This window comes from Schistocerca cancellata, chromosome 2 (assembly GCF_023864275.1).
Source record: "Schistocerca cancellata isolate TAMUIC-IGC-003103 chromosome 2, iqSchCanc2.1, whole genome shotgun sequence".
Taxonomy (NCBI): domain Eukaryota; kingdom Metazoa; phylum Arthropoda; class Insecta; order Orthoptera; family Acrididae; genus Schistocerca; species Schistocerca cancellata.
This window is the reverse complement of record NC_064627.1, coordinates 15,678,608-15,693,982: the sequence shown is the minus strand read 5'-3', so window position 1 is coordinate 15,693,982 and position 15,375 is coordinate 15,678,608. Positions and strand designations below refer to the sequence as shown.

The following is a 15,375-nucleotide window of genomic DNA, read 5'->3' as shown; positions in this document are numbered from 1 at the left end:
AGCCGAGTGGTTGCCTTTCCCTTGTTTTATGTATTGCTCCATCCAGAAATTTCCATTATTCTAATACATACGTACCTGTGAATTCCTGCTGGGCCACATTGTCCTGGCTGACTATACTGTTAAGTTTTTATAGGGCTTTTAATGTAAGCTATTCAAAAATAACCTGTATGGACAGCATTTGAAAGAAAAGAGAGAGCAACATTTACAAGCTGCCTAATACAGAAACAACTGTGCAGGTCTAAGAGACAAGCAAAACTAAAAAGACGGTAGCTTTATGACCTCTTTAAATTCATGTATGCATTTCATAAGGATTTATATTAGAAACTAAGTAAAATAGTTGCTTGTCTCTGTTGCCTTGAGGTGTGTTACATAGAGTCATCATCCTAGTCAACTTGAGGGAGGGTAAGTGAATGAGTGTAATTTTGTAGCTTCACTCTCATTGTGTTATAACATGTTTAGACTTTTTTTTTTTTAAACATTTGCAAGGTTGCTGGTAACCTCATGTTGAGTGTCCATAAACTCCAAAACTCCAAACACACACACACACACACACACACACACACACACACACACACACACACACACACACACAAATCTTAAGCAATATATTATTTCTACTTGACATTTTACAGACTATTGTCTGCAGACACTGAAGTGGTTAAGAATGAGATCAAGACAATCCAAAAGTGTTGTATGTTCTCAGCAGATTTATAAAAAAATCCTCATTTATTAGCCTGAGTGTAAGTTTAGGTAGTAACTCATAACCATTTGTAATCCACATTTGCTCCATTCTCATCTCATTTGGAAACTCTCATCTCCAGCTATACATGGCACCACATCATTGTCACTTACAAGTTAGATTGTGATCAATTTTGTGGCCACCGGATACTGTATGTCTGTCCAACCCTTCAGTTACTTTTTGTAGCATACCAGTAAGCGTTTATGGTTCTTCCGCATATATCCCACGGTCTAAGTAAGCCCATTAATTTCAACACTGTAGAAACTATATCCCGAACAGTGGTTAGATTTTGTGGAAGAAACTAACTTCAAGTTGAACGTGTTCTATAATGCAGGGACAGTAGTTTTATACATATACACTGCTAGGTTTAAAAATGCTGTTAAGTTTTAAGTTGAAAGGGATCATATGTATTTTACAAATTTTTTGCAGGTTCTGATAGATTACAACTCAAAAGTGTGCGTATGGTAATGTAATAATTGGTATTTGAGTCACACTTACATGTATTAATGTATTCATTTCTTTTAAGGTCCATTCTTGCAATTGGATGCAGATTCAATAACAGAAAAGGTTGATGAAATGTGGCGTCTGCTGTACAAGTTAGCTAAAACATTATATGACTTACGTGGAGCTAAACGAGTGGCAGAGATGGTGCGAGCCAAAGTTGAAAAATTTAAACAATTTCTTCCTGTTCTTTCAACAATATGCAACAAAGGAATTCGAGAAAGACACTGGAAACAGGCAAGCATCATTTTCATTATTGTTCTAAAATGTTACAAAAATGTATGTTGATGTGAAGGAAAATTTTTCACTGAAACTTTGATTTTGGGAATTTAAACTTACAGTTTACACTCTCAGTTATTTAACTAATCTTACATTTCATTTTCGAAATAGTGCTAATCATACCTTGTCATACCCAAATTTGAAGTCCACATGAAATGTGAAAACTCAGGCCATGAACTTGCACTCATCTCAAGAGTTCGCTCACGCACATGTGCAGTATTTTCCATGTTAGTTAACTGATAAAAGTGAGTAGCTGCTTATTAGGGGAAAATATTGCAGCTGCATAGTATAAAAATGTTTTTCAAAATCACCATCATGAGACTACAATTACAAAAAGTTATGTCTTCATTCTTCAAATACAATTGTATGGTGATCCATCAAAATGGCTGTGACAGTATTATGAAAAGGATAGTTACAGCACACCGTGTGGTGGAAATGCTGAGTTGCAGTAGGCACAACATAAAGACTGTCACGCAAAAAGTCTACGAACAACAGTGCATGATGGGAGAAGCAACTGGGTGGGGATAAGGAGAGAGGCTGGGGGTGAGAGAATGAGGGATAGCAGGGTAAGCAGGTAGGGAATGGTAAAGTGCTGCTGGGGGAGCGGGCAGGGACAAGGTGGAGGGAGCATAGGCAGTTCGATGCAGAGAAGAAAAAAAAAAAAAGAGACTGGGTGCATAGATGGAATAGAGGGCTGTTTAGTGCTCAAATGGGAACAGGGAAGCAGCTAGGTGGATAAAGACAATGACTAACCGAGGTTGGGGCTAGGAGGGTTATGGGAATGTAGGATATATTGCAGAGGGAGTTCCCATCTGCACAGTTCAGAAACACTGGTGTGACATTGGGAAGGATTGAGATAGCACCAATTGCGAAGCAGTCATTGATATGAAGAATGTCGTATTGGGTGGCATGCTCAGGAACAGAGTGGTCCAGTTGTTTTTTGGCCACAGTTTGTTGGTGGCCATTAATGCAGACAGACAATTTGTAAGTTGTCAAGCCCACAGACAATGTACCACAGTGGTTGTAGCTTACCTTGTACATAACATGACTAGTTTCATAGATAGCCTTGCCTTTGATGGGATAGGCGATGTTTGTGACCAGATTGGAGTAGATGGTGGTGGGAGAATGTATGGGACAGGTCTTGCCTCTAGGTCTGTTACAGCGATGTGAATAATGAGGCAAGGCATTGGGAGCAGGGATTGTGTAGGGATGAACTAGGATATTGTGTAAGCACAGTGGGTGATGGAGGGCCATTATGGACAGAGGGGAGGGGGGGGGGGGGGAATAATGGATAGAACATTTTTCATTGCAGGGAACGAGGAGAGGTAGTCAAAACCCTGGCAGAGAATGTAATTCTGTTGCTCCAGGCCTGGGTGGTACTAAATAATGAGGTGAATGATCCCCTGTGGCTGGGTGGTGGGACTTTCGAAGGTAGTGGGTGACTGGAAAGATATGGCATAGGAGACCTATTTTGTACAAAGTTGGGGGAGGGAAAGGGGGGAGTAATTACGATCTGTAAAGGCCTCAGTGAGATCAACAGTGTATTTTGAGAGGGACCATTCGTCACTGCAGATGCGACAGTCACGGGTGGCCAGATTGTATGGAAGGGACTTCTCGGTATGGAATAGCTGGCAGCTGTGGAAGTGGAGGTGCTGCTGGAGGTTGGTAAATTTGTTATGGACAGAGGTACTGATGTAGATATCCTTGAGGTGGGGAGGTCAACATTGAGGAATGTGACTTTTTGGGGTGAGTAGTATCAGGTGAAGCGAATGGGGGAGAAGGTGTTGAGGTACTGGAGGAAAGTGGATAGGGTGTATTCACCTTTGATCTAGATCGCAAAGATGTTAACAGTGAATCTGAAGTTGGTGCAGGGTTTAGGATTCTGGCTTTTTAGGAAGGATTCCTCTAGATGGCCCATGAGTAAATTGGCCCAGGATGGTGGCATGTGGATGACCCCAGATTGTTTGAAGATAATGCCTTGGTTGTTGTTTTGGAATCTGTCGGGCACTGCGAAAGGTACTGTTCCCTAGCAGTAAGGCCATGGCATTGTTCTGTTAGTGTAAAGGAAGATGGCGTCAATAGTAATGATCAGGGCACTGTGTGGTAAAGGAACAGGAACTCTGGAAAGTCTTTTATATATGAGGGTGGGTTGTGGGTAATAAGCTGAAGGTGAGATTCAGTCAGTGGAGGCCCAGTAACCAGCCACAATTGGACATCCTGGGTAGTTGAGTTTATGGACTTTAGGAAACATGTAGAAGGTAGTGCAGGGAGTGGTAGAGATGAGGAGAGAGATGGACTTAGTGAGATGTTCTGGGATGGGCCTAAGGATTTGAGGAGAGACTGGAGATCCTGCTGGATATCTGGAATGGAGTCCTTGCGGCAGTGTTTGTATGTGGATGAATCTAACAGCTGGCAGGGTCCTTGCGGCAGGTAATACTTGTGGTTTAAGACAACAATGTTGGAGCCTTTGTCAGCAGGTAGGATTAAAAAGTCGGGATCAGTTTTTAGTGGTGGATTGCAGTTCTTTCTGCGGATGTAAGGTTAGTTTGTATGTTGAGGGATTTGAGGAATGATGGTGAGGCGAGGTTAAGAAATTCTGGGAAGTTAACAGGGAGTGATTTGAGCAGTGGGGGTGGAGCACGGTTGGATGGAGGAGTAACTGAGTCAGGCAGGGTTTAACATTGGTCCTTGGTTGAGTCTGATGGAAAGGGTTGTTGGCAAAAAAGTGTTTCTGCTGTGGGGACCGGGAGAAGGAGAGAAGGTCTTTAACAAGTCTGGTTAAATTTGGGAGTGGGGCAAATGGCGAGGCCTTTGGAAAGTAATGATATTTCTATGGGGCTAAGACTTTTGGAGGAAAGGTTTATGACTGTGTTTCGGGTCTGTTTAGGTTCTGGATTCTGTGTGATGGTGGGAGGGAGTTTTGGAGGGTGGGGTAAATGTAGTAGGTCTGTGAGACAGGTTTTGTCAGTTATGAGGGGATGTAGGAGTAGTTTGGAGGTTTTTACACAAGTGGTGGACAGTGGTAGTCCAAGGTGGGAGCAGGAAGTGAGCAGGGTGGAGAGTTTTTTGAGGTGGCATTGTGCATGTTGCTCTAGTTCCTGGAGCACAAGAGTTTCAGTGTGTGTTGTGGGATCCAGGAATTTCAGATTCCATAGTTGGAGAATTTTACAGATGGAGAGAAAGTATTGCAAGGAGATTTGGGGTTGATTGACATTGTTTTGCAGGACTGTGTTTGTGAGGGTTAAGGATTCGTGGAACCCAAACAGATGGAGGTCATTGTGGAAGGAAGGATGGCAGCCGGAGAGGGCTAATTTGATGGTAAGGCCATTTGGGGGCCTTACATGAAACAAGTAACAATGCAGGAACAATATGTGGAACTGGGTTCTGACTATGGATAAGGAAACTTTTCTATGTTGACACAGATGGAAGGAGCAAGGATCCATGCTGCTATAAAAATGGCGGAAAATACGTAAATAACATAGACTCATGTCCAAAAAATTCGCAAAAAACAACCAAATATGTGAGAAAAATTATGAAAAGGGTGAAACGGATGAAATATGGGAAATCAAAGGGAATACACCGATCGTGAGAGGTGAAAACCAACTGACATGGACATGAAGTCACACAGAGATCAACTAAAAATATATAAATAAAAAAAGGTTTTGTTGTGAGTTCCAGGTTTGTGGGTGGATAAATGTGAAGAAGGGGGACCTCAGGTTTGATTGGATTAGATGAAATTAGTAGGTGCAAACTGGAATAGAGAGGAGAAGGAGTGGGGGGGGGGGGACATGTTGGTAGGGCACAGGAAAGATGCACAGAAATACAGGAGAGTGATGAATTTGAAGGTATAGAATTAATGATATTGGCGAGAGTAATATGGGACATAAGATGCTGCATCAACAAGTATCATGGTCTTGTAGCCATCTGTTGTCTGAGCCGAGACGGTTGATACAGTGTGGCTTGTAAGTAGTGTGTGCAGTGCAGTTTGTAAGGCAACATGACAAACACAGGAAAGAAGAGAAAGAAGGATGGACATTGAGTATAGTGTTGCATTAGCAAATAGTGACAAAGAAAAACAGCACTGGGTTATGATGGAAGAAAAGCCGTCAAGCAAAATCAAACAACGGAAAACCCAGGATGGACTGTAACAGTATTTTCAAAAGGATAGTTGCTACTCACCATACAGCAGAGATGCTGACTTGAAGATAGACACAACAAAAAGACTGTCACACAATAAGCTTTCAGGCAACAACGCCTTAACAAAGATGCCTATGACTTACCAACCGAGAAAGCGCTGGTAGATAGACACAATAAAAAACACACACACAAATTTCAAGCTTTCGCGATCCACGGCTGCTTCATCAGGAAAGAGGGAAGGAGAGTGAAAGACGAAAGGATGTGGGTTTTAAGGGAGAGGGTAAGGAGTCATTCCAATCCTGGGAGCGGAAAGACTTACCTTAGGGGGAAAAAGGGACAGGTATACACTCGCGCACACACAGACATATCCATCCGCACATATACAGACACAGGCAGACATATGTAAAGGCCTTTACATATGTCTGCCTGTATCTGTATATGTGTGGATGGATATGTCTTTCCGCTCCTGGGATTGGAATGACTCCTTACCCTCTCCCTTAAAATCCACATCCGTTCGTCTTTCCCCCTTGTTCCCTCTTTCCTGATGAAGCAACCGTGGTTTGCGAAAGCTTGCAATTTGTGTGTGTGTTTGTGTGTTTTTTATTGTGTCTATCTACCAGTGCTTTCTCATTTGGTAAGTCACAGCATCTTTGTTTTTTAATATATTTTTCCCATGGGGAATGTTTCTCTCTATTACACACACACACACACACACACACACACACACACACACACATAGAAATGCAACTCAGACACACAGTACCACAGTCTCTGGCAGGTGAAGCCAGACTACGAGCAGCAGTGCATGAGGGGAGAGCCATCCGGTGGGGGGAGGGGAAGGAAAGGCTGTGGCTAGGAGGGCGAGGGATAAGTGATGTTTGTGACTGAACTTGGGTAGGTGGTGGAGGGAGGATATGTGAGATAGGTCTTGCACCTAGGTTCATTCCAGGGATATGAGCCCTGAAGCAAGGGACTGGGAGCAGGGGTTATGTAGTGATGAACGAAGATATTGTGTAGATTCAGTGGGCGGTGGAATACCATTGCGGAGGGGGGGGGGGGAGGGGGATTAGAGAGTGTACATAGGACATTTGTCACTGCAGGGCGTGGTAAGTGGTAGTCAAAACACAGGTGGAGAATGTAATTCAGTTGCTCAAAGTGTTGCTGGTTGTTGGTAGGTTTGATACGGACAGAGGCACTGATGTAGCCATCTTTGAGGTGAGGCGGAGATCAACTTTGAGGAAGGTATCTCATTAGGTTGGGTAGTACCAAGTGAGGTGAACGAGGGATAAAGTGCTCACGTGCTGGAAATGAGAACAGGGTGTCCTCAGCCTTGATCCAGATCACAAAGATGTCATCATTGAATCTGAACCAGGTGAGGGGTTTAGGATTTTGGATGTTTAGGAAGGATTCCTCTGAACGGTCCACGAATAGGTTGCCATAAGATGGTGCCATGTGTGTGCCCGCACTGTACCCTGGATTTGTTTGTAGGTAATGCCTTCAAAGGAGAAGTAACAGTATATGGCCTCAATTGGGCATGCTTTGTGGTTGGGTTATCGACTATAGGAAGCGTGTAGAAGGTAGGAATGCGGGGAGTGGTAGGGGTGAGGAGATAGATGGACTCTGATAGAGGTTCTGGGATGAGCCTAAGGATTTTAGGGGAGAATGGAGGTCCTGCTGGATTTCTGGAATGGGGTTACTATGACAGGGTTTGTAGATGGATGAATCTTACCTCTGACAGGGTCCTTCTGCCAGTTAATGCTTGTGGTTTAAGAGCACAGTGTTAGACCCTTTGTCAGCAGGTAGGATTATAAGGTTGGGATCAGTTTTTAGATGGTTAGATTAATTAATCTTGTGATTATCATGCAGGTTTTTTGGATGATGAACTTGAGATGTTTCATGCTGTTACCTCGAGTTGTTGAACACAATCTGTCAACCACAATAAGTACACGTCAATTCACCTTGTAAGTAATTCCCAGTCACCATTCTAGAAGTTAATTACTTGTGTGAAGATCAAATAAGAGAAAGACACTTGCAAAAATGTGAGTGAGCAGAAAAAAGTGAAATATCTTTTTGCGAAGTGTCACTCACTTTCAGTTGCTAATGTCACAGCATGACACAGATCCATTTTAAATAGTCTGTCATGAGCTATGTCATCTGTTTACCTATACATTTGGGATTGAAACTGTATATCAAAACCAGTGGTGTAAAATACAGAAGTATACCACTAAGCTGTTTACATCACATAGTAGCTTGGACAGATAACAGCTCTCTTCCAGCACCCGTATGTTGCAACACAGTGAGGAAGTCTGAGAGAACGGTCATGTGGAACTGCATAGCAGGACCACACAAGTAATTAACTTCTAGAATGGTGATTGGGAATTACTTACAAGGTAAACTGACCTGTACTTATTGTGGTTGACAGATAGTGTGCAACAACTGAAGGTAACAGCATGAAACATCTCAGTTCATCATCCAAACAACCTGCATGGTAATCACAAGATGTGCAAGTGTGGTTAAATTAATTAATAATCTACAAGAAGAAATAGGCAGATGGCTTCCTCAGTGCTAGGCGGTAAAAGAAGGGTACGAGTAAGGGACGGGAATGTGATGGGGACTGGATGGTGGGCAGAAGATGAGAAAAGCAAAGCACAGATGGGGAAAGGACTGTGATGCAGTACTAAGCAGAACAGGAGATGCATGTAGGTCTGGAGTGCTGACAGGGAAGACCCTGTGGAGTAGTTTACCACTGTAGCTACTGCGGTGAGAAAGCCCGGCTCTAAATCTTGAACTTCTGTTGGTTTCATTGTATGTCATGTCTAAGGAATCCTCACTGTGTTTGCTAGTTAAGAATATGTTAAGAAATTGCAAGGTTGTGGTGGAGTGTAGTTATCATACCATCATGCTGCCATTGTTGTAATGTGTGATAAGCACCTGTTCCCCAGCAAAGAATGAAAGCCTTGTAGTACAAGGAGCATTCAGCAAGTAAAGCAACACTTTTTTTCTGAAACCAGGTTGGTTTATTTAGGATTCCAGTACACCAGATTATTCCCCCTCCCTTCTGGCTACAATGTGACAGTCTTACACCACCTTACTGGTAGGGCCTGTATGCCCACACAGCACCACTCTCTTGGTCAACATCAGAGCTAGTGTTTAGCTGCATCAATAACTCTCCATCATACATATTCCACTTCCCATGCAGTGCATCCTTCAATGGGCCAAACAGACGGAAGTCGGAAGGAGCAAGATACGGCTGTGGGGTGGGCGATGAAGAACATACCAATGAAGTTTTATGAGCTCCTCTCGGGTGTTCAGACTTGTGTGACACCTTTAATTGTCATGGAGAAGGAAAAGTTTGTTTTCATTCTTGTGACAGTGAACATGCTGAATTCTTTTCATCAGTTTGCTGAGTGTAGCACTGTACACTTCAGAGTTGATTGTTGCACCATGAGGGAGGTCATCAAACAGAATAACCCTTTTAGAGTTCCAGAAGACCTCCCTATGACTACCAGTTGAGGGTGCCTCTTTGACGTTTTTCTTTAGAGGAAAGGTGATACGGTGCCACTCCACACATTGCCATTTGTTTTTGGTTCAATGTGATCAACCAGTGTTTCACTGCCTGTGACAATGTTCAACAAAAAATTGCCACGATTAACCTAATAATGTGCAAGCAATTCCACACAGATTGTCCTTTGTTGCAGTTAAAGGTCTTCTATTTGGTGGAAAGGAACCCAGTGCGGATTCAGCTTTGAGTACTCCAACTGATGGGCAAGTGTGTTAGCACTACGAACAGATATGTACAGTTGAGCAGTGAGATGTTTGACTGTGATCCATTGATCACCTCAAATGAGAGTGTCTGCATGTTCCAGCATTGCAATAGTTACAGCTCTGTGTGACTGGCTGGCACATGAGAGATTGGTCAGGTTAGCATGACCTTGTTGTGATGATGATAGGCATTTTGTCCGAGAACTCACTAGGCGTATGTTCACTGCCAGGTTTCTATAGATATTCTGCAAGCACCTATGAATATCTCTGATGCTCTGGTTTTCTGCCAAAAGAAACTCAATGACAGCTCTCTGCTTGTAATGTAACTCTGTTACAGATACCATTTTGAAGGCTACATATATCGTTGCCACCTATCAGAACTTATGAAACTATAGAAGCCGCAGCGGGCATATTCCATGATGCCAGACGACAAATTACACATTTTTGCATTACTTACTGAATTCTCCTGGTAGCATTACTATACAACATTTCTGCTTTCAGTGGCTGGAAGTAGGGGACAATAAAATGGGAAATTGCAATTGAACACTCAGTATATGAACAGCACTGAATAAATGAGCAATGTAAGTTACTGTACGTTTGAACAGTAAATTAAAAAAAATTATTGTTGTTGTTGAGACTGGTTTGCTGCAGCTCTCCATGCTACTCTATCCGGTACAAGCTTCCTCACCTCCCAGTAGCTACTGCAACCTACATCCTTCTGTATCTGTTTAGTGTATTCATCTCTTGGTCTCCCTCTACGATTTTTACCCTCCACGCTGCCCTCCAATACTAAATTGGTGATCCCTTGATGCCTCAGAACATGTCCTACCAACCGATCCCTTCTTCTGGTCAAGTTGTGCCACAACCTTCTCTTCTTCCCAATCCTATTCAATACTTCCTCATTAGTTATGTGATCTACCCATCTAATCTTCAGCATTCTTCTATAGCACCACATTTCGAAAGCTTCTATTCTCTTCTTGTCCAAACTATTTATCGTCCATGTTTCACTTCCATACAAATACTCTCAGAAACGACTTCCTGACACTTAAATCGATACTCGATGTTAACAAATTTCTCTTCTTCAGAAACACTTTCCTTGCCATTGCCAGTCTACATTGTATATCCTCTCTACTTCGACCATCATCAGTTATTTTGCTCCCCAAGTAGCAAAACTCCTTGACTACTTTCAGCGTCTCATTTCCTAATCTAATACCCTCAGCATCACCTGACTTAATTCGACTACATTCCATTATCCTTGTTTTGCTTTTGTTGATGTTCATCTTATATCCTCCTTTCAAGACACTATCCATTCCATTCAACTGCTCTTCCAAGTCCTTTGCTGTCTCTGAGAGAATTACAATGTCATCGGCGAACCTCAAAGTTTTTATTTATTCTCCATGGATTTTAATACCTATTCCGAATTTTTCTTTTGTTTCCTTTACTGCTTGCTCAATATACAGATTGAACAACATCGGGGAGAGGCTACAACCCTGTCTCACTCCCTTCCTACCACCTTCAGAATTTGAAAGAGAGTATTCCAGTCAACATTGTCAAAAGCTTTCTCTAAGTCTACAAATGCTAGGAATGTAGGTATGTCTTTCCTTAATCTAGCTTCTAAGATAAGTCGTAGGGTCAGTATTGCCTCATGTGTTCCAATATTTCTATGGAATCCAAACTGATCTTCCCCAAGGTCGGCTTCTACCAGTTTTTTGAATAAATTTTGCAGGATAGAATGGTGAATGAAAAAAAACCTATCTTAATGGCTTTTGCAGTTGTCTGAGGTACTGCTGTTGCTATACCAGTCATCTACTCCTATCAGCAATGGTTCTATTGCCATTTAAAGACCATCTCCTCTTTGTGTGTATCTGTTTTAAAGTTTGTGCACATGACTTCCTGAATTCCTCCAGACACTTTGAGCTGAATGACACAAATGTGAAGTATCATTTCTTTGAAAATTATTGTTCCCTTTCCTACCTCATTCTTGACAAAGGCCCAGATAATTTCAATGGTGTTGTATTTGCAGTATACCACAGGGAACCTCAGAAGTTTACTTTCCTTGTCTACTGAGTTCAATATACTTTCAAAAGATAGTCTTGTGACCTGAAGTATGGTGGTGCATCTGCCAGTAGGCATGCATTAGTAAATTCCTCATATGATGTGACGTAAGCTTTCCATACATTCAGTGATAGAATCTGTCCTCCGTTTCACATATGAAATTTATGATACTGGATTTATCATCATGTTGTATTGAACCTGCTGTCCTCCATTTCACATATGGATTTTATGATACTGGATTTATCGTCATGTTGTATTGAACCTGATCTAAAGATCCACTCCTGGATGGAATTTGAGTTGTTTCTTTCCAGGCATTCCACACTCTAATACTTTGTTTCAGATATTCATTTACATTTTCTGGTGCATAAAACATATTTCTTTATGCTATCCATACCTTCTGGAAGGATTTGCTCCACACTAACACTCATCAGTGTACTAAATAGTTTGTTTGTTGTTTGGCAAGGGTCTTATTTGCCTCAAGAACTCATTTCTTTTCCTACTTTTCTATGAGCACAAGTTTTTTGTTGAAATTTTATTATCTGAACCCAGTTTTCAAATAGTGTGCCATTGGGATGTTTCACTCGTATCAGGAAAGTCTTTCACTTCAGTCTTCAACTTATTTTGATACAGCTGTTACTGTTGGAAATTGCTTTTCCACAGTGAAGTCATCAATTTCAATGCGTGAATTCTTCCAATACAAACTTCTGTTACCATCCAGTGCTCTTTCTTTGGTGATAAAAGACTTGAAGTATCTCTATTCTCTCCAAAGTTGCTTCACTGTACTTCTACTGATAGTACACGCCTGGATCAAAGGTGAGGACACCCTATTCACATTCCTCCAGAGCCTCAACAGTTTCTCCTCCATTCACTTCACCTGGTACTCCTTAGCACAACAAGCTGCCTTCCTCAGTGTCGAAATCCACCTCACGGATGGTTATATCGGTACCTCCATCCTCGCAGAACCTTCCAGCCACCAACACTACCTCCACTTGAACAGTTGCCACCCATTCCACACCAAGAAGTCTCTTCTGCACAGTCTAGTCATCTACAATTGTCATATTTGAAGTGACGAGCAGCTCATTTCCAAATATACCGTGGGTCTCACTGAGGGTTTCACAGATTGAGATTACACTCCTGTCATATCCAGAAACAGATTACTTGTGCTTTTTCTCTCAAGTCACCCATCATCCTCCACACACACCCACTGTCCGGACACAGGGGAGTTCCCTGTCATGACTAATTACCAACCAGGACTGGAGAAACTGAATCATATCCTCCTCCAGCGCTTGGCGTAATTGTCATTCAGCCCTGAAATGATAAGTATCCTACGCGCCATCCCCCACCCCTCCTACATTGGTATCCTGCTTTCCACCCAAACTAAGCAATATCTTTATCCGTTCCCATTCTCCCTGTACTCCCAACCCCTGCCCCTTGACTCATATTCCTGTGAAAGAGCCAGATGCAATATCTTTCTCAGACACCATCCTCAAATTCTTTGTTTCCATAATAACCTTGGCCTCAATGTTTGCTACTTATTGTCCTCCACCTGTCTAACCTCTTCCCTACTCCCAATCCAGCCTCACACACGCCGGTATCCCCAATACTCACCCCTGCCGAGATTGTTTTTTAGTGCTGACAATTCTTAATGCCTGCAGATTACATTTGTGTGTGTTTTTCCACATCTGAAGAATGACTTTGTCCAGAAGTTTTACTTTTAAATGCAATTTAACTGTGCCTGTTTATCACTCAGTGCTTTTCCTTATGCATTGAGTAGCAAACTGTTGTGTTTCATATTAGTGTTATGACTTTGTGGAGTGGGTTAGTTGCTATTCACCATATAGAGGAGGCACTGAATTGCAGACAGGCACAATGAAAAAGACTTCTACGATATTGAGCTTTTAGACAGAGTCCTTCTTTTAAAGTACAAAACACACCCACACACCCACACACACACACACACACACACACACACACACACACACACACACACAAGAATAATTCACACATGCATATCCATTGTCTCTGGGTGCTGGAGCCAAATTGAGACAGTGTCTGAGGTGAGCAGCAATTTGCTCGGGTGGACGGTGGTGGTAAGGAGGAGGCTCAGCACGAGGAGAGCGAGGAATAGAAGAAGAGGAGTTGGGAAACGTGCTGAGATGCCTGTGGGAGCATGCAGGGATGTGGTGGGGACAGGATGCGGCTAGTACTAGGTGCAGTGTTGATAAATGTTGAAAGACTATGCAGGGAGAGATTAAAGGAAGAGTAAAAGATTGTTGGGAGCATTGGTGGAATAGAAGGCACGCGTAGTATCGGAGTGGGAGCAGCTAAGAGGAAAAAGTGAGCAGAAACAGGGACTAGCAAAAGTCAAGGACGAGAGTATTTTGGGAACGAATGATATGTTGTAGAGAGAGTTCCCATCAGTGCAAGTCAGAAAATCAGGTTTCGGTAGGAAGGATCCCGACTGCGTGGGTCGTGAAACAGTCGTTGAAGTGTAGCACACTGTGTTGAGCAGCATGTTCAGCAACTGGGCTGTCCAGATGGTCCTTGTCCAAAACTTGACAGACTGCTTCTATCATGCCCATGTAGAAAGTAGCACAGTTAAAGGCAAGTATTTTACATAAGTTCAATGGGCAACTGAATACCACTGTGGGAGGGGTGAAGAGGGTAGTGGGGAGGATATTCCTCATTTCAGGGTGCAAAAAGAGACAGTCAGATCCCTGGTGCAGAATGTGATTTGGTTGCTTCAGTCCTGTGTAACACTGAGTCACGAGACGACTCCTGTAATCCCCTCTGTCCTCAATCCACCTATCACCATCACTGCTCTCCTTGCGGCACTACGTGTGCCTTCTATTCCACCAATGCCCCTACTAGTCTTTTTCCTTCTCTGCTTTGACCCTCCCTTTCGCCTCCTGCTTCCCTTCCTGCCCCCCTCCTCCACCTCAGCATAGACACCCAAAGGAGCAACTAGCAGCCCTACCTTGTATCCAAAATGTCCCTACATGCACCCACATGAAGCCCAGCAACTTCCACCACCTCCATCCTACTAATCCTTCCCCTCCCTACACATGCCACCCCTTGCCACCACCACCCACCCCAGCATATCGCTTCTCATGCCAGACACAGTTTCAGATGCTTCCCAGCATTCAGAGACAGTGGTCATGTGAGTGTGCTTGTGCTTATGTGTGTGTGCTTTCCATTTTGGAAGAAGGAATTTGTCCAAAAGCTTAATATTTTAGCGGTCTTTCTCATCGGGCCTGTCTGCAATGCGATACCTACCCTTGATTGATGAGTAGGAAACTATCCTTTCCATATTGTTGTTATTCTATACAGAACATTTCATTGTTTTATTGTTTACAATTAATATTAAAAGGTATCCACACCTTTTATGAATGTTAGCAGTTCATTGACAGTTGACCGACTGTTGTGACTCGCCAATCTTTCAAAGTGCTGCCGCGCAGTTACGTGCGTCCTCTACATGCGACGCTGTCTGCCAGCCATGCAGCAGCAGTGCCACCTAAGTGGCCAGCCAACCAGCGGCCGCTAGACTTGGACTCGGTTATGATTTGACTGTTAAAGTGTAAACACGTCTTACTCTGTTTACTTGATCTGTGACTTTCATGTATTGCGTCTTGCTTGAAATATATTTGTGCAACTTGAAGTTATAACAATTGGCGATGAGGTAGTGATTTTTCTTTTCCATCGTTGACCCACATGTTTCCACGGCTACTTTAGAGCAACTATTGCAAGGTCTCATCAAACAGCAAGCGCTTCTCAAAAATGCGATTCGTGATTTCGTCGCGGCATCAAATGCGGGGCGTCTCTAGTTGTTGTCTCTACCTACTTTTCCTCCTTACAACAAGACAGCAGAAGATTTGTCTGATTACGAAAAACGTCTTTGACAG

At 42.8% G+C, this 15,375-nt stretch overlaps 1 protein-coding gene across 1 annotated transcript in view; it reads left to right on the top strand.

Moving 5' to 3' along the window:
- The window catches only part of LOC126163202 (dynein axonemal heavy chain 3), a 1,221,238-nt gene that overhangs the window by 216,307 nt on the left and 989,556 nt on the right, over positions 1-15,375 (top strand). The window contains exon 14 of the mRNA XM_049920156.1: positions 1,266-1,477. Coding sequence (XP_049776113.1) covers positions 1,266-1,477 — 212 coding nt within the window. The remainder of the gene's footprint in view (positions 1-1,265; positions 1,478-15,375) is intronic.